This window comes from Staurois parvus, unplaced genomic scaffold (genome assembly GCF_062004578.1).
Source record: "Staurois parvus isolate SC_StPar_1 unplaced genomic scaffold, SC_StPar_1.0 ptg000029l, whole genome shotgun sequence".
Lineage (NCBI taxonomy): Eukaryota > Metazoa > Chordata > Amphibia > Anura > Ranidae > Staurois > Staurois parvus.
In genome coordinates this window covers 555,964-582,788 of record NW_028317825.1, presented here as the reverse complement: position 1 = coordinate 582,788, position 26,825 = coordinate 555,964, and the positions used below count along the sequence as shown (strand labels likewise).

Here is a 26,825-nt window from a genome sequence, read left to right as displayed (position 1 = left end):
GTGCAGAAAATGATGGGCTGCTCAGCTAAAATGATCACAAATGCTTTAAAATGGCAACCAAAACCTGAAAGACGTGGAAGAAAGCAAAAAACTACCATTCGAATGGATAGAAGAATAGCCAAAATGGCAAGGACTCAGCCAACAATCAGCTCCAGGAAGATCAAAGGTCTAAAGTTACCTGTGAGTACTGTTACAATTAGAAGACGCCTATGTGAAGCCAAGCTATCTGCAAGAAGCCCCCGCAAAGTCCCACTGTTGAATAAAAGACATGTGCTGAAGAGGTTACAATTTGCCAAAGAGCACATTGACTGGCCTAAAGAGAAATGGCGCAACATTGTGCGGACTGATGAAAGTAAGATTGTTCTTTTTGGGTCTTGTGGCCGGAGACAGTTTGTCAGACGACCCCCAAACACTGAATTCAAGCCACAGTACACTGTGAAGACAGCGAAGCATGGTTGCTCAAGCATCATGATATGGGGATGTTTCTCATACTACGGTGTTGGGCCTATTTATCGCATACCAGGGATCTTGCAACATCTTGGTTCCAGACCAACAAGATTGACGTTATGGAGTGGCCAGCCCAATCCCCGGATCTTAATCCAATAGAAAACTTGTGGGGTGACATCAAAAATGCAGTTTCTGAGGCAAAACCAAGAAATAGAGAAGAACTGTGGAATGTAGTCCAATCATCCTGGGCTGGAATACCTGTTCACAGGTGCCAGAAGTTGGTTGACTCCATGCAACACAGATGTACAGCAGTTCTCAGAAACAGTGCTTATACAACTAAATATTCATTAAGTGATTCAAAGGAAAGCAAAATCTTCAAACATTTTTCAGTTTATATAGTGAATGTTTGAGTTTGTAAAGATGAATACAAACACTGCTATTTTTTTGAACAGTCTAATATTCACTTTTCTTCAATTTATTTGGAGGAACAACACAAATTTGATATATTTTTCTTCATGTTTTGATTTGGAATAGAATGTGTAGTGTTCCCAATGCATTTGTGTGTATGGAAATAAAAGCTATTAGAAGGATTTTGAGCTTTATTCACTTTTTTCAACACACTGCTATTATTTTGAACACAACTGTACCTGCAGAAGGCCCCTAAAAAAAAAAAAAGAAAGACACCTGACTTTACTATCGCTTTAAAAGAACTCATAACAGTGTTAAAAAATACATCTAGACAGGATTGTCTCAAATATGTGAAAGGTTTTCTAGTTTCCATCTTACTATGGGCAACTGTGTAGTATAAAACAGTGAAAGTGAGAATCACATCACCTCCTTCCGCTCTTGTTTATGTCATATAAAATCCATAAGAATACTGTATGAATGTAATCAGTTTGTTAACCGCTTGCCGCCCTGCCACTGTGTATATACGTGTGCAGGGCGGCAGTGGAGCGCAAAACCACGTTTAAAAACGGGTTCCGCGCTCCCGACACTTTCGCCGGCAGGGCGCGCGCGCGGCGCTCCCGCCGACCCGCGGGTGACACTATTTGATCCAGGAGGGATCAATCATTAGATTTCAGCCAGTGATTTCTGGCTGAAATCACATGATCGGTCCCTGTCCTATCCTGTCCTGTGTTGACATACACACAGGGCAGGATATGATGTCATTCTTCTCTGCCTGGACACATTCCGTTCCAGACAGAGAAGAAGACATCCAAAAAGTGAGTACACAAGCACTACACTACAGTTAGAACACTCTAGGACACATTTAACCCCCTGATCGCCCCCCTCCAGTTAACCCTTCACTGCCCTGTCACCAGTGTTACTGATCAGTGAAGCGATTTTTACTGATCAGTGTCGCTGGCGACTTCCAATAGAGTTAGCGCCCCTCCCAGATAGCGCCAGATTGCCCGCCAGTACACCAGTAATCCCGTTTAACCCCTTGATCGCCCCCCCCCTCCAGTTAACCCCTTCACTGCCCTGTCACCCAGTGTCACTCATCAGTGAACCAATTTTTACTGATCACTGTATCAGTGTCGCTGGCGACTTCCGATAGAGTTAGCGCCCCTCCCAGATAGCGCCAGTTTGCCCGCCAGTACACCAGTAATCCCGTTTAACCCCTTGATTGCCCCCCCCCCCAGTTAACCCCTGCACTGCCCTGTCACCAGTGTCACTGATCAGTGAACCAATTTTTACTGATCACTGTATCAGTGTCGCTGGCGACTTCCGATAGAGTTAGCGCCCCTCCCAGATAGCGCCAGCTTGCCCGCCAGTACACCAGTAATCCCGTTTAACCCCTTGATCACCCCCCCCCCCAGTTAACCCCTTCACTGCCCTGTCACCAGTGTCACTGATCAGTGAACCAATTTTTACTGATCACTGTATCAGTGTCGCTGGCGACTTCCGATAGTGTTAGCGCCCCTCCCAGATAGCGCCAGATTGCCCGCTAGTACACCAGTAATCCCATTTAACCCCTTAATCTCCCCCCCCCCCCCCAGTTAACCCATTCACTGCCCTGTCACCAGTGTCACTGATCAGTGAACCGATTTTTACTGATCACTGTATCAGTGTCGCTGGCGACTTCCGATAGTGTTAGCGCCCCTCCCAGATAGCGCCAGTTTGCCCGCTAGTGCACCAGAAATCCCATTTAACCCCTTGATCGCCCCCCTCCCCCCCCCAGTTAACCCCTTCACTGCCCTGTCACCAGTGTCATTGATTACAGTGAACAGATTTTTACTGATCACTGTATTAGTGTCACTGGTGACTTCCGATAGTGTTAGCGCCCCTCCTAGATAGCGCCAGTTTGCCCGCTAATGCACAGGATTTTTTTTACCAAAAACATGTAGCAGAATACATTTTGGCTTAAATTTATGACTAACTTTGAGTTTACGATATATTTTTTATAGCTGAAAGTAGAAAATATTGTTTTTTTTCAAAATTTTCGTGTTTTTTTTGTTTATAGCGCAAAAAATAAAAAGCGCACAGGTGATCAAATACCACCAAAAGAAAGCTCTATTTGTGTGAAAAAAAGGACGTAAATTTTGTTTGGGTACAGCATTGCATGACCGCGCAATTATCATTTGAATTAGTGCAGCGCCAAACAGCAAAAAAAGGCCTGGTCATTAAGGGGGGTAAATCCTCTGGGGCTCAAGTGGTTAAACACGGTTTCAACCAACCGGTAATATCAGCCTCTCTCAACCAAGATTCCACGGAACTCTGGGGTTCCTCCAGAGGTTGCTAGGCATTCCCTGGGCAATTTCTGCCTCTCAGAGAAGTAACTACTGACAATAATGATCTTTTTTACAATATGTAAAGGTGAGATTCTCCAATGAAAACAAGTGTAAGGAGTATTCTTTCCAGTGCCCATCACACATAAGGCACTCTGAGCTGTAAATCTAGTTTTTTTTATTAGGGTTTCCCAGGGACAGAAAAGTTATTGCAAGTGTACATTCATGTTAAAAAAAGTTGAGAAAGGATGGGTTGGATGAACACTTACATTCCCCTTGCTTGAAAAGATTTTCCTCTTCTTCTCCAACAGGAACTAAAGGATTAACAAATGCTGGCCTAAAGGACATTAATAAGTCATGAGAAGTTTAATTGTTATAATAGTAGGTTATTCCAATACACATGCTTGGACAGAGGTGATCAGTGGAAAAATGTAACCATTTATATTCAACACCTCTTTACCTCCTGTTCTCTGGATCTCGGGCCACCATAACAAACGTTGCATCCAACATAGGACTGTAAACACCGTCGTGAAGCTATAACCATTAGAAACACAAAGATGATCTAAGTTATGTAGTTATTTGCCAAGTAATCTGCTTCAATTGCTAATTAATGCTAAACTACCATCCACTTCTAATAATGGGGCACTGCCAAACAAAAGTACCTCTCCACTCCTTGCACTACCTCCTGCTCTCTAGCTCCCTTTTCTCCTCCTCCCATGCTCATCTCCAGGACTTCTAAAGAGCTTCCCCCATCCTCTGAAACTCTCTACCCCAATTTATCCGACTATCGCCTACTCTGCCCACTTTTAGGCGATCTCTGAAAACCTATCTCTTCAGGGAAGCCTATCCCGCCTTCAGTTAATAACGGAATCTTCTATTCCTCATATCAGTTCATCCCCCACAATTATTACCTTTTGTACCAACAGCCCCTCCCTCTTAGATTGTAAGCTCTAAGGAGCAGGGCCCTCCTAACCCTCTTGTATTGAACTGTATTGTTGCTGTATTGTCTCCCTTTATATTGTAAAGTGCTGAGCAAACTGTTAGCGCTATATAAATCCTGTATTATAATAATAATTCCCAATTGCCATGCATCACTATAAGAATAGCAGCACAGCTGGTATCAGAACTAGGCGAACAGACCTGGAGGTGGGTGTGGCCTTCTAAAAATAAAAAAATATATAAATAGTGTAATCAATGGCAATTTTGAGGAAACAAAGTTCATTGTAATGCTCCCAATGAGATATGCTGTCCATTATTGACTTCCTATTGATTAATCATCTCATGTTACTGACATTGCTAAGCATTTGGAGACCAGTATATTTTGCCGTCTTAAAGTGAACCTGTCCTTAAAAAAAAATGTGGGCTGCTACCGCTGACCTGCTTTTTAAAATTCTACTTGCCCATCTACTATGCCGATCCACTGGCTTTAATGTTTTCTAAGTCACTGATCCACAACAAGCAGAAAGATCAGATTTCTGACTTCTTGTGCTACATACTTTTCATATAAAAGTCAGAAAATGGTGACCCATGTATTTTTTTTCATTAAAGGTGCCTTGTAATATCTTCTTGGAAGTAACCGTATAATAATACACCCCTTTTTTTCCCCCTGAGAAATGGTATTTCTTTCAGACATAAAAACGTCTAGTAAATACGTTTAAATAAATAAAAAGAACAACCAATGTCAATTTTATTTATGATGGAGAAAACACAGTAAAGTCAGATACAGGTATTACATAATACATACCTGTAACATATGCATTTTGACTTCCATTGAAGTTTTCCCAACCCATGACACATGGCCTGTCAGCTTAATGTCACAGTCAGGAGAAATTTTCTGCTTACGAAGATCTGAAATACGGAATGATAAACAATTTAGCACCACATTTCGTATAGATAAAAACAAGTAAAAAAAATGATCTAACACTTTTTTTTTACAATAATCAGCTTCCCCCAACTTAATCTATATGTGAACCCTCACCCTGTATAACAACCCATTCTGTTTAAAATAGAAATGAAAGGCAAAACACGTGTGTATACATATATAAAAAAAAAATTATAAATAGCCTTTTGCCCTTTTGTTTAAGTGATCCATAGCCACATAACCACGTCACAGAACCACATGTTCTCAGCTGCACCTGTCTGATCATTGGAGAAGAGCAGGCCGATTTCTCAGAATAGCTAGAAAACTGACCACACTGTGCTCTCATGTCTAGTGTGGTCAGTTATTAATAGGAAAGCAGAGGAACGGACAGTGACACCAGGGAGAAGTAATACAAAAGAGAACGGGATACCTTATTTATACAAGTACATGATACAGCAGGCAGATATCAGGAATATGAAATGTTTGGTATACATATTCTTTAACAAAACGGAGTGCCATGAAACTCTAGTGCTCAGTCTTATCCATTCAGCTAAAAGACTAAAGTTGGTCATGCATGCTACAATGGCAGTGAATGATCTCTAGATTTATTTAAAGTTCTGCTTGCATTTATACAGTTAGGTTCTCATAGTTCATGGCTGTTGGTAAATCTAAAAAAGAATATAAAAATCGAACTTTTTGACCAAAATAAGGTGTACTTAAAAAGGCAAAATCATTTTCTTTTTCTTTGTTTTGGATAGAATGTGGAAAAATTAAAAACTTTATTAGGTTTTTCAAGCTGGTTTTATTCCTGTTGGGGAGATTATCCCTCATTATTGGATTCTGGTGATCAATGTCTCTGGTACATAAAGTGAAAGGAAATCGAACATTTTTGAGTTGTCACCAGAACAGGTGAGGGAAATATTCCAATGGTGAAACTTGGTGACAACTAAGGATGGTCATACACTGCACATTTTGGCTGCTTCCTGAAGATTTTTACCTATATCTATATGTGTATGGCCAACTTCATCTTTTACAAAAAAATGAAATAAATAAATGCACATCTTTTTGCAGGTTAAAAAAAAAAGTTAATTTATTATTTTTTAATTCTGCAGCTTGCAAGGCATTGCACCCGTGAGCAATGCCAGGCTCGTGCAGACACTCAGTACAGTCGATTGCCTGTACCTTGCACAGACAGACTGTTCCTGAATGACAGGAATAAATCAATGAACTACGAGGACGCTCACCAGCGCCCTTGCAGTTTACTGAGAACTACAAGCCATCAGCCTCAGAGGCCAACATGTGGTTCATTGATTCACAGAACTCTGAATAAATGATGTTGCAGTGCGGGCGGAGCACCATAATAGATGATACAAGCTATCATCCATACAAACATTATCACTGGACATCAATGAAATTACTTTAAAGATTAACTCTGAATGGATCATTATAGAGAGTTACAGTAGAAAACAGAACTGGTACCAAATCTGGAATTTGTCATCCCAGGTATGTGATATTACTCACCAATCTTGTCCACTAAGGCAGTGACTATTGAAAGAGGAGATGTGGGACGCGATTCACACTTGGTGTGGGTGTAGCAGATGAGAACTAATACAGAAAAGCAAAAATCAGTATATACTGCAATAGCTTCCATATACTTCAACATACAGCTTTATAAAATGCCCTATTCTTTGTTTTAGCACTGCCAACAGTGTTAAGCTGGCCATACACTAGTACAATTTAATTCAAAACTTTTAGATTTTAGAATTTTTTATTAATGGTCAGTAGGGTCAGATCGATGTTCATTTTCAAACCACACTGATGAGAAAATTCAAAGTAGCAGGATAACATTTTTTTCTCAAACAAACTAATTTCTAACAGTGTATGTGATACTCCCTTGTCAAATTATACTCATTCAAAATCGAATGTTAAAAGAAAATAAAAAACTCTGAAGTACTTTCAGCTTAACAATGAAAAACTACAGAAATATTCCCTGACAATCAGTTTGCTACGGAAGGCAGAATGTATGATAAACAGGTTAAAGTGATATTAAAGCTTCAGCTTAAAAAAAAAATAATAATAATAATAATAACAAACATGTCATACTTACCTGCTCTGTGTAATGGTTTTGCACAGAACAACCCCAATCGTCTTCTTCTCAGGTTCACCGCCGACACTCCTGGCTCCTCCCCCTTGACCAGTGCCCCCAACAGCAAGCTGCTTGCTATGGGGACACTGCTGTGTACTCACTCCTGAAGCCTGCTTTATGTATCCATAAGACACATAGAGTTGCTAAGGCCAGCCATACATGGGTTGAAATTCAACCGATTAAGAATAATCAGACGATTTTCGCTCTGTTAGTGGGTCAATGGCACCGGCCGATTTTCGTGGTTCCTCCCCTTTTAGGTGATCGGGCATGTTGGAAAATTTGTGAAAAACAACCAATTTTCAACTCAATGATGGTCAAATTGTATGATCAAAGAATATGCGCATGAGCCGTGACCTGGAAGGTACAGAAGTTTTGCCTGTTATATGGGGTGAACTTTATGACTTGGCCGGTTGATTTTCTAAATCATTGATGGCACCATCGGATTAGCAAGCGAACAACATTTTCAATTTTCGGATGAAAAATCGTTCGGAATTCAAACCATGTACGGCCTGCATAAGAGTGGAGCTGAGCGCAGGATTGAAAGGTGGTGGATACACGGTGTGCATGCCTATAGTTTCACAGGACGTTGTACACGGTTACTTTGGAAGAAAAACAGAAAGCACAGTTTATGATCTGTGGATACTATAGGACACTTGGTTTTGATTTTTCATTAAAACATTTTTAATATTGTTGGAATTCTTATGATTTTTTCCATTGTTTATTTATGGTGATGAGTTTGCACAGTTTATACACTTATAGTCACAGGGAGGCACAGGATGACACTTTTTGGATAACTAGATTTATTGTGGGAACACTTTTTTGGATTACTAGATTTATTGTGGGAACACTTTTTTGGATTACTAGATTTATTGTGGGAACACTTTGTTGTTTGTAGCCACCCTTACCACACTATTTATTAGTTTATCATTGTATGTTGGTTTTTAGTGCATTGGTATTTTCTTTAATATATAAACATACATATGTGGCGCGGGATATATTTAATACAATTCAGCATAAAGAAGTTACACCCATCGAAGAAAACAAGGCCCAACTCCAAAATGCTGCAGACACTGCCATAAAAAATCCCATTCGATACTATCAAAAGCTTTAGCCGCATTGAGCGACATCACAGCTCTATTACCAGTATTAATAGTTGGGACTTGTATGTTAAGAAATAGACGTCTAATGTTAATAGCTGTGGACCTATTTGGGATGAGCCTAGACTGATGGACAAATTTAGCAATATGTTTCAAAAGCCAAGTGGCCAATACTTTCACTAGAAGCTTAACATCTGAAGTAAGTAAAGATATTGGGTGGTAAGATTCTGGACTATGTGGGTTCTTACCAGGCTTCAACAAGACTAGAATAAGAGCCTCCATCATGGAAAAGCATCATTAAAAATCTCCAGTAGTTCTGGTAAAAGTAAATCCCCATAAGTTTTGTACACCTCTCTGGGCAAGCCATCTGCTCCAGGAGCTTTGTTATTAGGGAATTGTTCAATAAGTCCACCCATGAAATTTCCTTGCTATTAAATATTCCACAGTGTTAGTGGCATTATAACAAAGTGGAAGTAACTGGGAAGAAGAGCAACTCAGCCACAAAGTGGTAGGCCACATAAAATGACAGAGTGGGGTCAGCACATGCTGAAGTGCACAGAAGTCACCAACTGTCTGCAGAGTCAATAGCTAAAGACCTCCAAATTTTGTGTGGCCTTCAGCTTAGAACAACAATGCGTAGAGAGCTTCATGGAATGTGTTTCCATGGCTGAGCAGCTGCATCCAAGCCTTACAACACCAAGTGCAATGCAAAGCATTGGATGCAGTGGTGTAAAGAACGCTGCCACTGAACTATAAAGCAGTGGAGACATGTTCTCTGGAGTGACAAATCACACTTTTCTGCCTGGCAATCCAATGGATCTGTCTGGGTTTGGCGGTTGCCAGAAAAACGGTACTTGCCTGACTGCACTGTTCCAAGCGTAAAGTTTGGTGGAGGCGGGATTATGGTGTGGGGTTATTTTTTAGGTTGTTTCCCTTCAAGTGAAGGGAACTCTTAAGGCGTCAGCATATCAAGACATTTTGGACAATTTCATGGTCCCAACTTTGTGGGAACAGTTTGGGAATGGCCCCTTCCTGTTCTAACATGATTGCACACCAGTGCACAAAGCAAAGTCCATAAAGACATGGGTGGGTGAGTTTGGGGTGGAGGAACTTGACTGGCCTGCACAGAGTTCTGACCTCAACCCGATAGAACATCTTTGTTGAATTAGAGTAGAGACTGCGAGCCAGGCCTTCTCGTCTGACATCAGTGCCTGGTCTCACAAATCTGGAAGAATGGTCAAACATTCCCATAGACGCACTTCTAAACCTTGTGGACAGCCTTCCCAGAAGTGATGAAGCCGTTATAGATGCAAAGAGTGGGCCAACTCAATATTGAACCCTATGAACTAAGACTTGGATGTTCATAAAGTTCATGTGCGTGTAAAGGCAAGCGCCCCAATACTTTTGGCAATATAGGGTATATGTTGACAGTCTTTGGGCCTTTATTATAGCAGCCAATAGGTGGCCTGTGTTTTTCCCCTCCTCATAGTAAAGCTGTTGGAGGAAAAAAAAAACGTTTCTGCTCTGCCTTCCTAAGAGAAACGTCTGCGTAAGCTTGTTGGCTCTTTCATTCAAGTTGTTGGTCTGCAGTAGGGTTGACAATATATTGTAACTCTGCATGAACTACGCTGCTAGTGACTTTTCCCATGCCCTGGATTGCTTTTTGATCTTAGAGATTTGTGAAATAAGGATACCTCTCAAGTAAGCTTTCAGCGATTCCCAATATACAGGGAGTACCACGGAGGACTTAGTGGTACTGTATCCCAATATACAGTGAGTGCCACGGAGGACTTAGTGGTACTGTATCCCAATATACAGGGAGTACCACAGAGGACTTAGTGGTACTGTATCCCAATATACAGGGAGTGCCACGGAGGACTTAGTGGTACTGTATCCCAATATACAGGGAGTGCCACGGAGGACTTAGTGGTACTGTATCCCAATATACACTGAGTGCCACAGAGGACTTAGTGGTACTGTATCCCAATATACAGGGAGTGCCACGGAGGACTTAGTGGTACTGTATCCCAATATACAGGGAGTGCCACGGAGGACTTAGTGGTACTGTATCCCAATATACAGGGAGTGCCACGGAGGACTTAGTGGTACTGTATCCCAATATACAGGGAGTGCCACGGAGGACCACTAAGTCTATCAGTATACCTTCCGGGAGAATAAATTAGCAATAACCAATAGGGATTCACTTTCCAAAAGGAGATGGGTGTATCTAATTGTAATAATAGTGTATGAACTAGGGGGGGTGATCAGAGACACCCCTTGCTGCATAGGTTGCAACTGAGGGTGTACCCAGTGCCAAGTCAATTCTGGACAGAGCTCTATGGGTGCAAGAAAAGCAGGAGAAATACCTATGAACTGGGTTATGCTGCCTCCAGAGATCTGGTAGTCCAATTTCCTGGAGATAAGTAGCAAAAGAGGTATGGGCGTGTGCTGTCTGCTGCACTGTGGAATTATACTTATCTAAACATGTTTGCGAATTTAAAAATAGTAACCCTTTAACTTTCTTAAAAAACACAGTGGCTTTAAAAAGAGATTGACACAATTTCCAGCTATAGGAGGAATAGGTGCAGTAGGTTGGATACAGTTAGCTGTGTGAGGGGCCATGTTGCACTAATACTCAGCTGTTGTAGCTGGCGACAACTTACCAGGGCTGGGAGCACAATCAGAGAATTTATCTTTTTTCTGTGTCATTTGTTAAGTCAGCACGCTATCACTCCACCAATTTTAAGTCCGCCTGAGCAGTGCTCAGCCATTCATAGACAGCTCTGTATTCTCTGAAGTTGAATACAAAAGCTTCTAGTGATTGGCTGATGTGGAGATCATGACATCATCTGCCTGCCTCAGCCAATTCACTAGTTAAAATTAAACTAAAGCTGGAATCAGCTTTAACAGATCCACTTACCTGGATCAACTTTCTAATCATTCTCCCCAAATGTTACTCGTCCTGACATGTAAAAGCCAATCTACATGCCATGCTTTAAAATATACCAGCTCTAACAATGTAAAATATAAGCAATGACCATAGGTTAATGTTTCAAGTCTAAACCCATTTGTGAAACAACTTCATACTGTGTTTTTAAAACTTAAAGTGGTTGCAAAGGACAAATATTTTTCTATTAAAATAATAAACATATTATACTTACCTGCTCTGTGCAATGGTATTGCACAGACTGGCCCTGAACCGTCTCTTTTGGGGTCCCCTGCACGTGCTCTCAGCTCCTCCCTTTCTCTGTGTGCCACCACAGGAAGCTGCTTCCTATGACGGTTCACATGCAGGTTCACTTCCGAGCAGGGCTTTGTGTGTCCATAGACACAGATAGCATGGCTTGTTCCCATCCCCAGGCTTTGATTGACAGCAGCAGAAACCAATGGCTCCCATTGCTGTCTCTGTGCCTGTGAGAGAGAGAGAACCAGCAGTGCTGCAGATGGGCATGGCGTTGGATTGATACAGAACTCAGGTAAGTATACAGAGGGATGAATAAGTGATACAAATACTGGGTCATTTTTTTTAAAGTCTTGCCTTTAGATCCACTTTAATATCCTTCTGTCATAAAGAAAATACCATATAGGTTGATATAGAAGATTTTACCTCCCAAGCTGTCAAGATCTTCAAGAATTCTACCAAACCTACAACAAAAATGCAACAATTACAAACCATATCAAAATAACATACACTGAGAAAAAAAAATATAACATACACTAAAATATATATATAAAAATAACATACACTAATTTTATATATATATATATTAGTGTATGTTATTTTTATATATTTTTATAAAAACCTGTGACATTTTAAAAGCAGATAAGCTGCAAAGACTGTCCTTACCGGACATTGTTGTAAACATTCAGGTACTTTTCCCGTAGTTCTGGCTGGCTACCAAGTGGCAGCATGACCTCAATGTAGCTGTCTTTCATTCTACGTGGTGGGAGGTCCTCCTGCCTCTTGGCCAGTAAAGACTGCAGAGCCTTTCTTTCCTCCATGGCTTGCACATGATCTCTATCAAAATACAGGATATTTTATACAATATTTTCAAGGGTTGGCACATTTGCACCTGATATCTCGTCATACTAGGGAAAAACACCTTACCGCCAGTTTGTAGAGACTCCAACTATATCCCTAAGTTTATCACGCACTGAAAGAAAACCCAACAGTCGCTGTTACTATACAGTGAAAGAACAGGATAGAGGTAGACACAGGACAATAGAAATAGACAGAAGAGGAAGAGAAGCCGCCTTTAAAAACTGTCACCATACAGGCATTTCTAATTTATTTAGAATTAATGAAAAAATAAATCTTTCAATGCCAATACCTAAGAAAGCTAAATCTGCATATTACATTTAAAAATAAACAGGGGTCTCGTAACATTGACAGCTCCTGAAAGCTGGGATCAGGGAGAGGAAAGCTGTGTACCACATAAGTAACATTCAGTGTCTGTGGTCTGCTGGTAAGGACACAGTTTAAATGGACCAACAATGAAACTCCATAGTGCCTACAGATTGCTGCAGCCTAAATACCAGTACATCAAGTACTACTGTTAGAACCACCTAAATTACTTAAAATTGCTAAAAGTTCCAGCACCACTAGCCATGGGACAGGCATAAAAATATAATGAATCAAGGATTTATTTCATGTTAAACTCTTGTGCCACTCTCTGGCATGATTACCTTGCTCACTATACTTACAGAGATCTTCTCATACACTGCAGTTTGCTCCATCTATAATCATTTCCAGCACTATTAACTACACAGCCTGTTCAATGGCGGGGCAAAGATCTTACAAGATATACAGTTATTCTTGTCTATAAAAATGATACAAAAGTAACTAAACATAATAAAATTAATACCAAGCACAGTAGAAGCCAACAAAACAAAGTTAAAGTGGTTGTAAACCTCTGAAATTAAACATGAACAAGGCATATCTCTCTAAAGTGTGTACTTGTCTCAGTCCAGAGAATTGTCATTTCTGTCTGCTACCTTCTTCCTCTGCTGTCAGCATGAGTCACTTCTGGCAAGTTTACCTGACACCAAGAGTTAAAAAGGTGACAGGGAAAGGACCTCCAGCACACAGCCTGTGATTGGCAGCCTCAACTCTGTTCCTGTGTGCTGTGTGAAGGGAGGGTGTCCCTTCCCTCCAATCAGCTCTCACCCCCTGGTTTCTGAAAGCTCAGACAGCTGTAGAGAATAGAAGACTGCAGATAAACAGGTACAACTTATGTAGAAGGATTTGTTTCATCTCTATGTATTACCTGAGGCCAGTCACGTCACTGGGCATACTGGATGTAAGGGTTTACAACTACTTTAAGACAGAGGCAAAAAAAAGAAATGTATTCATGCAAGTGTGAGTGGTTGATGGTGCATGCAACAATGCATTTTGCTGGCTGGATTTTCCAAAGGTTCATTATTTAGTGCAGACATAAAAACTTTATCTAAATCACTGTTGTGGTAAAATGAGGGCAACCTTGTTAAATGTCTATACGTGATAACATTCGATTGCCTAAGCAATAATAATTTGCTTTCTTAGGCCCCGTTCACATGAAGGGTCTGATGTGGTCTGCCTGTCAGTTTTTCAGGAAGACCTGACCGGACGGTGCATTCCCCCCTTTGGACCGGCAGGTGTAAATGGACTTGTGTCAGCTTACACCCACCTACCACCAATCCAATCCGGTCTGCTTAAAGAAAAAAAAACAAAAAACACAGAAGAAGAGGATCTGCTCCGTTTCGTCTAGGCAGATCAGAGGGCAGTCGGAGAGTGAAGTCCCGACCACCCATAGAGCAGAGTGGGCTCTGTTCGTGTCTGCTCTGCACAAATTGAGCAGACACACATCTGTCATCCGTTTGCTCTGCTCCAATCAGCGGACAGATGCCCTGCTCATCAAAACAGAGTCCACCCATGTGAAGGTGGCCTTGTAGATTGTAAATGGAGCCACAGCTAATACAATCCTGGAGCTTTTAAGCTCCACCCAAAAGGGGTAGTTCCACTTTAAGGCCTCGTTCTCTAACGGGGAGTGGGGGACGGCGATGTGAGTTTCGGAGGGGTACCCAAATTATACAGGTACCCACTTCCGCTGCGACCGCCTAGGCGATCGGAAGCAGAAGTAGTCCTCCCCCCTCCCTCCACGTAGTCTTCTGGAACATAGGACAGGTCCCAGAAGACTATGGGACCATTCACAAAGCGCAGCGCTACTCGCGCATGTGCAGTGGGCACCCGGCTGTGAAGCCGCAAGCTGTCACAGCTGGGTGCCCACACTGAAGATGCTGGCACCGGGGACACAGGATGATCACGACTGTGGTGAGGACACTGCAGGATAGGGGGGACAGGTGAAGGTCCGTTTTTCAAAAGTCAGCCGCTACACTTTTTGTAGCGGCTTTTATTTTTTTAAATTTTAACTGGAGCTCCGCTTAAAAATAGCAAACAAAGATTCCAGTATAAAATGTAAAGCTAGCCAATCACACTGTTCATTAAGACCACAAACCAGCTAATTTACCAGACCTAGCTGTGCATGGAAACAAATCAGACTGAGCATTGTACAATGCTAACCTGAATTTATGATTCTGACTGTGTGAATGGGAATGTAACAACCTGATGCTCTGACAGATGGGAGTTCTCAAAGGACGCAGTCCCTCACTACTGCAAGCTGTGCAGTTGAGGGAGTCAAAAGGATCAGCAGTGAATGAGCCCCACAATGGGAGAACCACCTTCATGATCATGGCATCTCCCCTGCCAGTTAATTATGATTTTTTTTTTTTTTTTTGTTCCTGCTTTTCAAATGGAGCACAAGCAAGAAACCGATTCAGTCCTAAAATTATTCAAGGGAACAAAACCAAATACATGGATGGGTAACAGCTTCATAACCAATAAAATGCATGAAATAATTTCAATGGAATTCATTTGTAAGAAAAATGTATTAAAACCACAAAAGGTAATGTGATTTTTAAAAATTTTTTAAAATTTGTATATATAATAAATTAATTATATAAATAAGGAGAACATGAACTTTTTTAAAATAGTAATTATTTTATAATTAATCAATTGCATAAATAAGAATGTGCACAATCAACCATGATTCATTATACTTACATATTTATAAATGAATTATAAATGTGCTTGACAAGCACCTTAAAAAAAGGTTTCACAATCCAGAGCCAGAGCAAAATGCACAGGAGGTAAGAGGCTTAAAGAAAAGTGAGTGCTATAAAAATGCTTTAAAGTTACCACAAACCATTATTCACATGGACAGGTATGCATCCTACAAGGGAAAACAAACATTTACACAAGCATGGTACCAGTGAGGCAATATAAAATGTGAATACCTACAAGCACACACCTATGTGTCAGTGGTCTCATGAATAGTTTAAAATAGTCCTCCAACCTCCCTGTGAAGAGGTCGAGTCTTCACATGCCATTAGTAACTGATGCTGTGCACATTACACATGCAAAGTGTGCACTGCAACTACTAATTTCAAATCAAGCCCTCTGCCTCATGAACTTACATTGATCATTATGATGAAGTCGCCATCATTTGTAGCTTTCTGGTTTTCACATATAGAGAGACTTTATACACCATTGGGTTGATTTACTAAACTTGGAGAGTGCAAAATCTGGTGCACTTGTGCATGACAGCCATCAGCTTCTAATTTCAGCTTGTTCAATTAAGCTTTGACAAAAAAAAAAAAAAAAGGCATGCAGAGCAGAACCAGATTTTGTACTCTCCAGTTTTAGTAAATCAACCCCATGTCTATTAATGTAGGCACGTCACTTGGATAAGGTTATCCAATAATAACATAATCTTCTATTCGTTCTACCAGTCCATCCCCCACAGTTATTACCTTTTGTAACACCAGCCCTTCCTTCTTAGATTATAAGCTCCCAGGATCAGGCCCTCCTAACCCACTTGTATTGAACTGTATCAGTGCTGTATTGTCTACCTTTATATTGTAAAGCGCTGAGCAAACTGTTGGCGCTATATAAATCCTGTATTATAATAATTCCCAATTGCCATGCATCCCTATAAGACTAGCAGTCCCCAAAAATGCAGCGTAAGCGGGATCAGCCCCGGCACCTGCATTTAGCCCCTACGCTTACCCCCCCTTCTCCCCCCAGCAAGTGCAGTGTCAATAGGTCACGATCACTTAATACATTGCACACAAAACCGCAGTGTTCGCAGAATCAGGACTGATCTCTGTTAGCACTTGTTGGTAAATTTTGATGACTCTCATATGCAGCAGAGTGCCAGTACTAGTGCTGCGCTACCATTTGGTGAACTGGCGAGCACCAGTAGCCTAGTACATCCTGATCTTTCAAACACCTCTTAGATTGTAAGGAGCAGGGCCCTCCTAACCCTCTTGTATTGAACTGTATCGTTGCTGTATTGTCTCCCTTTATATTGTAAAGCGCTGAGTAAACTGTTGGCGCTATATAAATCCTGTAAAATAATAATAATAATCCAATATCAAAAGGAACATAAGGACTCTCTCACATAAGCGGCTGAAGGAGGGGGTGAGTTGGGGGTTGAGCTGTGGTTTTACCGCCCATCTAAGCCTGCAGTACAGCCAGAGGGGTCTGTTCACATGCTATGGCAAATTTAACATTTTAAACATTTTGCCAAGTTGACAGGCGGCGCCGCCGATCAAGTCAATGGGGCCATGCTGGTGCTGCAACTGCGAACCAAACACTTAACCCAATTGAATAACATTCCAGCTTGGAATTCGGGGTTGCATTCACTTACCTACAACATCAACCTTTTTACTAGTTAGGGGTACAGAGTTTTGCTAGTGCATGTTGACTGTTCCCAGTTCTATGATTCCACAGGGTTTTTGAAAGGAAACAGAAAGTACTACTGGACTTTTAGGGGTTTTTTTATTGCTTTTTTTAAAAATCTTTATCAAGTGACAAGATTTAAAAGAAACCTATAGAAAAGTTGTTTGGAGGCTGCCATTGCTGACTTTTTCTACTCAAACAAATAGGTCCCTTACTGCCATTGTAATTCAACAGCTTCAAGAGGATTTTTTTTCCCTTTATTTTCACTTGGTGATCTAGCCAGTAACATACTCCCTGTTTTAGGCCTCCTGCACACGGGACGTTAAAAAAATCTCTCCTAGAAGCCATTTTCCTGACAGCAGTGTTTTTTCCGGAAAAAATGCCTGGCGCTTGTAAAAGTATCTAATGCTTTTACAAACGTTTAGGCACGTTTGCAAGCGTCAAGCGCTTGGGCGTTAATTCATTTAATTGTCCAAAATGATAATTCATTATGGCCATTGAAATGAATTAACGTTCAAGAGCCAAACGCCTTTAGTGTTTGGATGAGTTTAGCCACGTCAAGCGTTTTTTCTGCCAAAACGCTGCTGCTCCTGGATGCACTGGCCCTGGGGTTTTTTTTTCCCTGCTGGCAAATGCTACTGGTACTAAAAGTGTATGTGTGCATGGACACATAGGATAACACAGAGGGCCGTTTGGATGGAAGCAGTAAAAAAAATGCCTGACGCCCCTAAAAGTGGCTGCAAAAATGTGTGCATGAGGCCTTAGGCTGCCTCCACTCCACTGGAGGAGCAACAGAGACACCGTTGAACAGCATCATTGTCAGTCTGCAGAAAGGATAGTGTTGGCTATACTGTACAAGCAGATTTAGAGAGACTTGACTAACAAATTAAAGCCGAATTCCAGATAACACTTTATTAGCAGTTACAACAACAGGTTGACCAAAGTTGATCAGTGCAATCACCCTGTCAGTATTAAATGGTTTTTCTCAACTCTCGAAGGCTCCATTCACATTAGCGCGATTCCAAAGTCGCGTGATATCCAGTGCGACCTGTGGTGCGACTTTGGTCCAACTTTACATCCACTGGATGAAAGTCGCATCAAAAGGCGTACCAAAGTAGTGCAAGAACTACTTTGAAGTCGCACAGATTTGAATGGTACTCATTGGGAAACATGGAGTGCGACTTGTCATGCGCTTTTGGACCCCAAAGATGCATGGCAAGTCACACAATTATAAGTGGACTCTTACTGCTACTTTTGTTGAACAGCTTGGTCTGTTAAAGGAAGTTGAGGGGGAAGAAGAAAAAAACAGACTTACTGGCCAAATCACCAGATGAAAATAAATAAAAAAAAAAGCCTAAAAGAAAATGAATGCAGCCACTACACATTAAAAATTGATAAACTGCAATATGCTACATTTTTGTTTTTGAATTAAATACCATTTTCACATCTTTCTAGAAATGCAGCATGCGTACAGTACTTTTTTTTAGCGCAGTGCAGCATGAGGCAATCCACTGCTTTGCACTGTGTGACATTTCAATAAAGCTTATTTTTAATAAAAAAAAAAGTAAACAGTGCGATGTGTGGAGATCGACTCATCAGCATGGTGCTGATCCGACTGGACAGCATTGCACACCAACTACAGCGCGTTATAACACAGCAGCTGGTATAAAATTAGTCCTGCAAGCAGGCAGCGCTTTATTGCAGAAGAGACATGCTACAGTGGATATAAAACCTCTGTTAAAATGTCAGGTTTCTGTGATGTAATAAAATGAGACAAAGATAAATAATTTCAGAACTTTTTCCACCTTTAAATGTAACTTATAAACTGTACAACTCAATTGAAAAATAAACCGAAATCTTTTTTTTTTTGGGGGGGGTAAACATAAAAAACTAAAATAATGTAGTTGCGTAAGTGTGCACACCCTCTTATAACTTAGGATGTGGCTTTGTTCAGAATTAGGCAATCACATTCAAAATCATGTTAACTATGAGTCAGTACACACCTGCCATCATTTAAAGTTCCTCTGATTAACCCCAAATATAGTTCAGCTGTTCTAGTAGGTCTTTCCTGACATTTTCTTAGTCGCATCCTACAGCAAAAGCCATGGTCCGCAGAGAGCTTCCAAAGCATCAGAGGGATCTCATTGTTAAAAAGTTTCAGTCAGGAACAAGGTACAAAAGAATTTACAAGGCATTAGATATACCATGGAACACAGTGAAGACAGTCCTCATCAAGTGGAGAAAATATGGCGCCATTACCAAGAACTGGACATCCCTCCAAAACTGATGAAAAGACGAGAAGAAAACTGGTCTGGGAGGCTGCCAAGAGGCCTACAGCAACATTAAAGGAGCTGCAGGAATATCTGACAAGTACTAGCTGTGTGGTACACGTGACAACAATCTCCTGTATTCTGCATGTCTGGGCTATGGGGTAGAGTGGCAAAACGGAAGCCTTTTCTTCCGAAGAAAAACATCCAATTTTGCAAAAACACATCTGAAGTCTCCCAAAAGCATGTGGGAAAATGTATTATAGTCTGATGAAACCAAGGTTGAACTTTTTGGTCATAATTCCAAAAGATATGTTTGGCGCAAAAACAACACTGATATCACCAAAAGAACATCATACCCACAGTGAAGCATGGTGGTGGCAGCATCATGCTTTGAGGCTATTTTTCTTCAGCTGGAACTGGGGCCTTAGTCAAGGTAGAGGGAATTATGAACAGTTCCAAATACCAGTCAACATTGGCACAAAATCTTCAGGCTTCTACTAGAAAGCTGAAACATAAAGAGGAACTTCATCTTTCAGAATGCCAAAGACCCAAAGCATATATCCAAATCAACAAAGGAATGGCTTCACCAGAAGAAGATTATAGATTTGGAATGGCCCAGCCAGAGCCCATACCTGAATCAGATCGAAAAATCTGTGGATGATCTGAAGAGGGCTGTGCACAGGAGATGCCCTCGCAATCTGACAGATTTGGAGTGTTTTTGCAAGGAAGAGTGGGCAAATATTACCAAGTCAGGATGTTCCATGCTGATAGACTCATACCCAAAAAGACTGAGTGCTGGAATAAAATCAAAAGGTGCTTCAACAAAGTATTAGTTTAAGGGTGTGCACACTTATGCAACCACATTATTTTAGTTTTTTTATTTTTACTTCCCTCCATCTAAAAGATTTCAGTTTGTTGTTCAACTGAGTTGTACAGTTTATAGGTTACATTAACCCTGGGTTCACATATGTGCGGTGCGTTATATCGCATGTGATTTGCACACCACACCACATTCCTGTGCAAATCACATACGATTTCTGTGCGGTGCAATTGGAGCCATACATTTTGTATGGCTCTATTGAAACCGCACCCGCACCAAAAAATGTGCAGGACCCTTTTTTGGGTCCGCACCAGAATCGGATTGCGTAGATATTCACACCTATGCGATCCAATTTTGCACATCACACCACGGTTTGCAGACCACGTTCGGGGTGTTGTTAACATACACACCCGCAGCGGTTTGCATGAACAGGGTGCGATTCTGATGTGGTGCGGAATTCGCTCAGAAAATGCTGCAAATTCCGCACCGCATCAGTGTGAACCAGGGCTTAGGGTGGAAAAAGTTCTAAAATTATTTATCTTTGTCTCATTTTTTTACATCACAGAAACCTGACATTTTAACAGGCGTGTGTAGACTTTTTATATTCACTGTATATATCTTCTGCAAACAAACAGCACATGCCTGCTGGCAAGTTTCTATTGAATGTACTGTATATTAATCTGAGCTTGCAGAGCTCAGCGTGCATTCCCAGCACACGTGACAGACTCCTGTTCACATGCGCAGGATGACAAACGTTCACATTCGCCAACACAAAGAGGTTTTTATTACAAAAAGATCACATCACAGAAGAAAGTGCAATGTTTCGGAGCCACGCAGGACCCCTTCGTCAGGTATGCAATGGTGTCATGCTGATGAGTCCAAACCGTTGCACTTTCTTCTGTGATGTGAACTTTTTGTAATAAAAATCTCTTTGGACCATATTTGGAAATCCATGGTGTGCTGGCCAATATGTACGTTTGCTTATGATGTTTCCAGTCCCAGCTGCTAGTCGTTAGAGCACCTGCTATTGATGAGCCGTGTTTCCAGGAATGTGTGCAATGGGAATATAGACCAGAATGTGCAGGATGATGTCACTCTACACTGGTCAATCAGAAGGTCGACAACCTAGCGCCTGGGAGGATGACAGCGACTGGCAAGGAATGTAACTGCTGCATCGCTAGAAGGTGGAGGGGAGTATTTTGGGACTTTAGTTCCACTTTAAGCAATACCCTGAAAAATGTTCTTTTTGTCTAGAATTCCTCCTGAAATCCAGCAATGCACTTTCTGGTATGTGAGGATACCTAGGGACTGAAGTGCCTGAAGCCTCATAGATTTATATAGCTGCATGGTGTGTTTTCTGACACTTTAGGCAACTTGTTGATTTTACTTTATCTTCTGTGGCAAAAGCTTTGTACCAAAAACTATCCATGCCAGAAAACAAACAAGCATTGTGCAAAGCAGTGTTAGGCAACTCGGCACTCCAGTTGTTGTGGAGCTACAAGTCCCATGAGGCACTTCAAGACTCTGATAGCCACAGGCCTGACTCCTGGAGGCAGAGGAATGATGGGATTTGTAGTTTCCCCACAGCTGGACTGTCAAGGTTGTCTACCCCTGATATAAAGTCATACCGTATCTGGCAGGACTGACCCACGATGGTCTACAGTTGTGAAAAAAAACATGCATCTTTGATAAATTTGATTCAGTTAAATGACATTTGCCAATCTTACCTTCATTCATGTCTGGCAGTTTGCCATTAGAGTGTACTGTACTCGCCGTCATCAGCGATCTGCTGAGAAGCCGTGATATCTGACATGTTAAAGCAGGTCTGTAAAGGGAGGAGACAAAAGAATAATAAAAAACAAAAATCTTTTTCTTTTTACTTAAAACCTGGACCAACAAAGTTGAGAAGATGAGAAGACCTTTGTAGGGTGTCATGAGGAAATAGGCTTCATTTACACAGGTGGCCAGGGAGTGGTAAAAAAAACCATACCTTACCACTGAGGTGCAAGTTGACAAAGCCAGCATTAATGTTAGGCCAAGTTTACATGGGTGGTTGGGGGAAATGGTGATTGGGGGGTGGTTTTACCATCCTCTGATGGCTGAGCTGCAAGTGAACTTCCAGTGGTAAAAAGTATACCGCCTGTTGTGTTTGCCATCAAACAGAACCAACGTATTTTCACAAGAAAATCTGCTTTTGGCTGGAAAGAAAAACAGCATTCAGGAGGCAGAAATATTGCCTCCTGGGTGCCGCTGCTTTACGGCACACTAAAAAGTGATCACAGTAGATTGCTTTTTAAAGAGGCAATAAACGAGCCCTTAGTTACAAATGTTTAGGAACCTTTTTTGTTGCCTCCATCCATCAAGTGGCAGTTGGCAGCTGACAGCCTGTGTCTGACCCTTGGTTGGTGACATCGCAGAAAGTTCATAAAAAAAAAAAAACCACAGAGGGGCCCCACATTAATCTGTATTGCCGCACACATATTCCTATTGTGTACTGAGCCAGATAACACAGCACTAATGGATAAGTTGAACTATGTAGTGGCATCAAAAGAGGATTCCCTGATGACACGAAGGTGAAGTATGCGCCTGATGAGCACAGGATTTTAAAGAATAACTAACGGCAAAGCTTTTTTTTTTTTTTTAAAGTTCTGAATAGAGTGGAGAGGCCTGTCAAATTTGTATTGCTGCCTGTGCCGCTACTAGTGAGATTCACCTTCTCCATTTGTCACGTTTACTCAGCACTGAAAAACGACCCGATAATCAATGATGAGATTGGCAGGGTTCAGGCTAGGATTCAAACTTACATGTGAGAGCCTGCCAGGAGGTTGTCACCTGTACAGAGCAATCATCCTCTGCCCCGCATCCTCCCCTTGTATACATGGGGTTGGAGGGAACGCCCCAGCCACAGATGATTGTCCTGTACTGGAGACAGCTTCCTGCTATGGTTGCGATTTCCAGAGCGGGCGGCGTGCCATTAGAATTTGCGGGTGGATTTGTGTGTGGATCTGAAGCGTCACCACCCGCACAGAGGTGACTCCAGCCTTAGGGCTAGCTTACACTGGGAATCTCAGTGTGTTCCTGTGAATCACTTGAAACTCGGTTTTTAAAAACTGAACTGCATGCCACTTTAAATCTATGGTTTTACATTCAAGTCCCGCTACAAGGGTAGCTTTCCCATTTCACTGGAGTTCAGCTTTACAGGGTTAGTTCATCTTTACCATAAAACTGCCTATGCAGATGAGGGGTGTGTGAAGATAAAAATGAACTGTGCAGCTTTGATTAAAGTGATATTAAAAGGAGAAGTATAGCCAAGGCTCTTTGGTCTGTACTTGTGTGGATCACAGGAGTGCAGTTTCGTTCCACACTTTTGTGACCTGTTTTCAGCTGACAGCGGGCTGAAGCTCACTGACATCACCAGGGGTGGACTGACAACTCATGGGGCCCCTGGGCAATAGGGAATCACGGACCCCTGTGTCCTTGCCCAAACTCAAAAAAGCCTATGGAAAAGGTACCAGGGGCATCTCATGACCTACTAACCCCGGGTCCTCGGGCAGTGCTCGAGTTCCAAATGGTCAGTCTGCCCCTGGACATCACTCAAATGTTCCAGGCTTGGGAAAGATTCCGACTTCAAAGTTGGGATCCACCCCCGAGTTTGGAGTGGCAGTTGGCTCAGTCTCTCAGCAAGCCACTAAGATCCTTAGCCAGCCGCTTCCTCCCCCTCCATAGCCCAGTGCTCCAGTGAGTGCAGGGGGGGCAGAGCTGACAGTCACTGCTCTCTGGTCAGAGCAGTTCTGAGAACTCGGTGCTGCATCCACCTAGGTAAGTATACATGGGGGAAAAAAAGACCACATTTCTCGTTTAAAGGGAATTAAAAAAAACCCAAAAAAACACAACATGCCAGTAAGCAGCTTGCTATAGGGGCACCCAAGCAGGCTCGCTCCTGAGCTGCTGCTCTATGTGTCTCTCTCCTCATTGGCTCACTGGCTGTGATTGACAGCAGTGGGAGCCAATGGCTCCTGTTGTTGTCTCAGCCAATGAGAAGTGAGAGCCGAAATTGTGACAGGGCTCAGGTAGGTATTAGACAGGTTTGGGGAAATGGGGGGCTGCTGCACACCGAAGGTTTTCTTTCCTTTATGCAGAGAACGCATGAAGGTAAAAAACCTTGAGCCTTTACAAGCCTCATGCACACTGGAGAGTTTCTTAACTCTCCTAGAAGCCTTCCCTTCAAAGCGCATGCGCCGGCTGTAAAAAAAGAGCGAATATCTCCTAAATGGTGCACGATTAGGAGATATTCATTCTACCTACAGGTGAGTTTTATTATAAGTTTACCAGTAGGTAAAAGTCTAAAAATAGTTTACTACCAATATAAAGAACAAGTTCACCTTACACCTCACATGTTCCCATAGCTGCAGCTGCACCCGCCATCCCCCCTCCCTCTGAAAGATAGTGCGGGGAGAAGTTTCCCCGCACTGTCAGATTTGAAAACAGCGCGGCCATACAGGGCTCCGCCCACACTGCCACATCATTCATTCATGGACTTCTGTGAATGAATGAACTGCAAGTCCCGGCAGCCTTAGCAGCTGTGTGCTTGTAGTCTTCAGTGAACTACGACGGCACTGTGGAGCACCATGGTAGTTCACTGAAGCTTCCCTTCAGAATATCTGCTTGCTTGTACATCCCTTTACCTGCAAAAAATGTGTATTTATTATTGTTGTATAAATGTTAAACTTATCCTTTAACCGTTTCCCATCCGCCCTATAGCAGAAATACTGCTACAGGGCGGCACGGGTGCGCAAAATCACTTATATATTGCAGTTCCAGGTAGGGGGCGCGCACCCATTCGTGGCCTCAGCTATCAGTCACCAGGTCCCAGCTGGTGATTCTCCGCCGTCACCCGGCGATCTCTGAGGATTTCCGACAGGGGAGAGACCTGTATGTAAACAATACAGAACTCTCCCGTCAGCTCCTGCACACTGCTTTGTATGGCTCTGCATAGCACAGCCATACAAAGCAGTGTGCTTACAGTGAAACACACAGCCAACATAGTGAAACAGCACGCAGCACACAGTTAACCCTTTGATTGCCCCACGTGTTAACCCCTTCCTGCCCAGTGCCAGTACAGTATCGGTGCTTTTTATTATCTCTGATCACTGTATTGATGTCACTGGGGATGTCAGTGTCCCCAAGTCAGTTCCCCCCTCAGTGTCAGAATGCCTGCCGCAGTTCCGCTATAAGTTCCTGCCATTACTGGTAATAAATAAATTCCAGTATATATACCGCCATTTGTAAACGCTATAAACTCTCACGTAAACCAAGTAATTTACACGTATTGGGATTTTATTTAGCAGACATGTAGCAGAATACATTCTGGCCTAAATTTATGATGAAATTTGATTTTTTAATTTTTTTTACTGGACATATTTAATAGTGAAAAGTCAAAAATCGTTTTTTTTTTTTTTCTCAAACTTTTCAGTCTTATTTTTTGTTATAGCGCAAAAGATAAAAAATGCACAGGCAATCAAATACCACTGAATGAAATCTCAATTCGTGGGGAAAAAAGGACGTAAATTTCAATTGGGTGCAGTGTTGCATGACCGCGCAATTGTCAGTAAAAATAACGCAGCGCCGTAATGCAAAAAAATGGCCTGGTCAGGAAGGGGGGGTAAATCCTCTGGTGGGCAAGTGGTTAATTGAACAAGCTGAAGCTAGAAGCTGATTGGCTACTATGCACAGCTGCACCAGATTTTGCACTCTCCAGTTTTAGTAAGAAGGCCCCTCTTAGCAGCGTTCTAGGAGTATTCCAGCCAGGATTCAGGGGGTATGTAAATGGATTACACCTATAACAAGGGCATTATTCAACTCTGATCAAAGATGCACAATCTGCTTTGCCTACAACCCCCCCCCCCCTTCCCATGAATTGGTAGTTTTTGGTAAAGTGAACTATGCCTTTAAATGCAGCAATGTGACAGTTTTATACATCACTGGGATTCCTCTCCCCCTGTACCTGATTGGGTGATGGATCCAGGCTCCCCTATTAGTAATCCCACCACTGCCTCCAGATTTGTAAAGTGACATTAGACAGCTGTCCTGGGGACTGTCACATTCCAGGGAACATGGAAGTTCCACACACAGGCACCATGTCCTGCCCTCACCACACCCATCTCTCCTGTCCTAGCCCACCCACACCATCGTCCGACATTGGCATTCAATGATGGGAGGCCGATGAACAAGAAGAAGCTGAGCTCTGCACCTCACAAGCGATCTACCTGAGTGACAGCAGCATGTTGATCGCTGGACTCTGACAGATACCTCTTCTCCAGGACAGCCAGCAGCCAATCCGCACTCGTCCCGCCCATCGATCTTTTTACTGTCAATCAACTGCGGTCCTCCAACACCATAGAGGTGACGGAGCAGAGCGCGCGAGTACGATAGAGCTGCTGTATATAAATGAGACGCTGTAAAATACAACGTAAATCATGATGTTGTAATAGTCTTCTCTAGTTGCAGTGTATGCGCCCACAGTGTGTATTCCTCTGATTACTGGGATAGAGACGTGTGGTTATAACCTGGTGCGGCCTAATGCTGGCTTTTCCATGTCAGTGTCCCCATGCTGGTCCAGTCATGATATTTCTTCCTGACATCAAGAGGGACCCTTGAATTTCTACTAGGGTTGCCA

The 26,825-nt window shown here is 42.2% G+C and overlaps 1 protein-coding gene across 4 annotated transcripts in view; it reads right to left on the bottom strand.

Annotated features, from left to right (window-relative positions):
• Positions 1–26,510, bottom strand: part of ACOT9 (acyl-CoA thioesterase 9) — a 42,733-nt gene extending 16,223 nt beyond the window's left edge. Inside the window, exons 1-10 of one of the 4 annotated variants that reach the window (XM_089656949.1) lie at positions 26,416–26,510; positions 21,877–21,974; positions 15,522–15,548; positions 12,389–12,434; positions 12,128–12,298; positions 11,888–11,925; positions 6,559–6,642; positions 4,921–5,024; positions 3,637–3,710; positions 3,446–3,513 (exon numbers count right to left, since the gene is read on the bottom strand). In XM_089656949.1, the coding sequence (XP_089513075.1) occupies positions 3,446–3,513; positions 3,637–3,710; positions 4,921–5,024; positions 6,559–6,642; positions 11,888–11,925; positions 12,128–12,298; positions 12,389–12,434; positions 15,522–15,548; positions 21,877–21,974; positions 26,416–26,432 (727 nt within the window). In that variant the 5' untranslated portion in view covers positions 26,433–26,510. Of the gene's footprint in view, positions 1–3,445; positions 3,514–3,636; positions 3,711–4,920; positions 5,025–6,558; positions 6,643–11,887; positions 11,926–12,127; positions 12,299–12,388; positions 12,435–15,521; positions 15,549–21,876; positions 21,975–26,153; positions 26,175–26,415 lie in introns of those variants that run through there. The other 3 variants (XM_089656931.1, XM_089656953.1, XM_089656940.1) reach the window with 3 other exon arrangements.
• Positions 26,511–26,825: the final 315 nt, after the last annotated feature.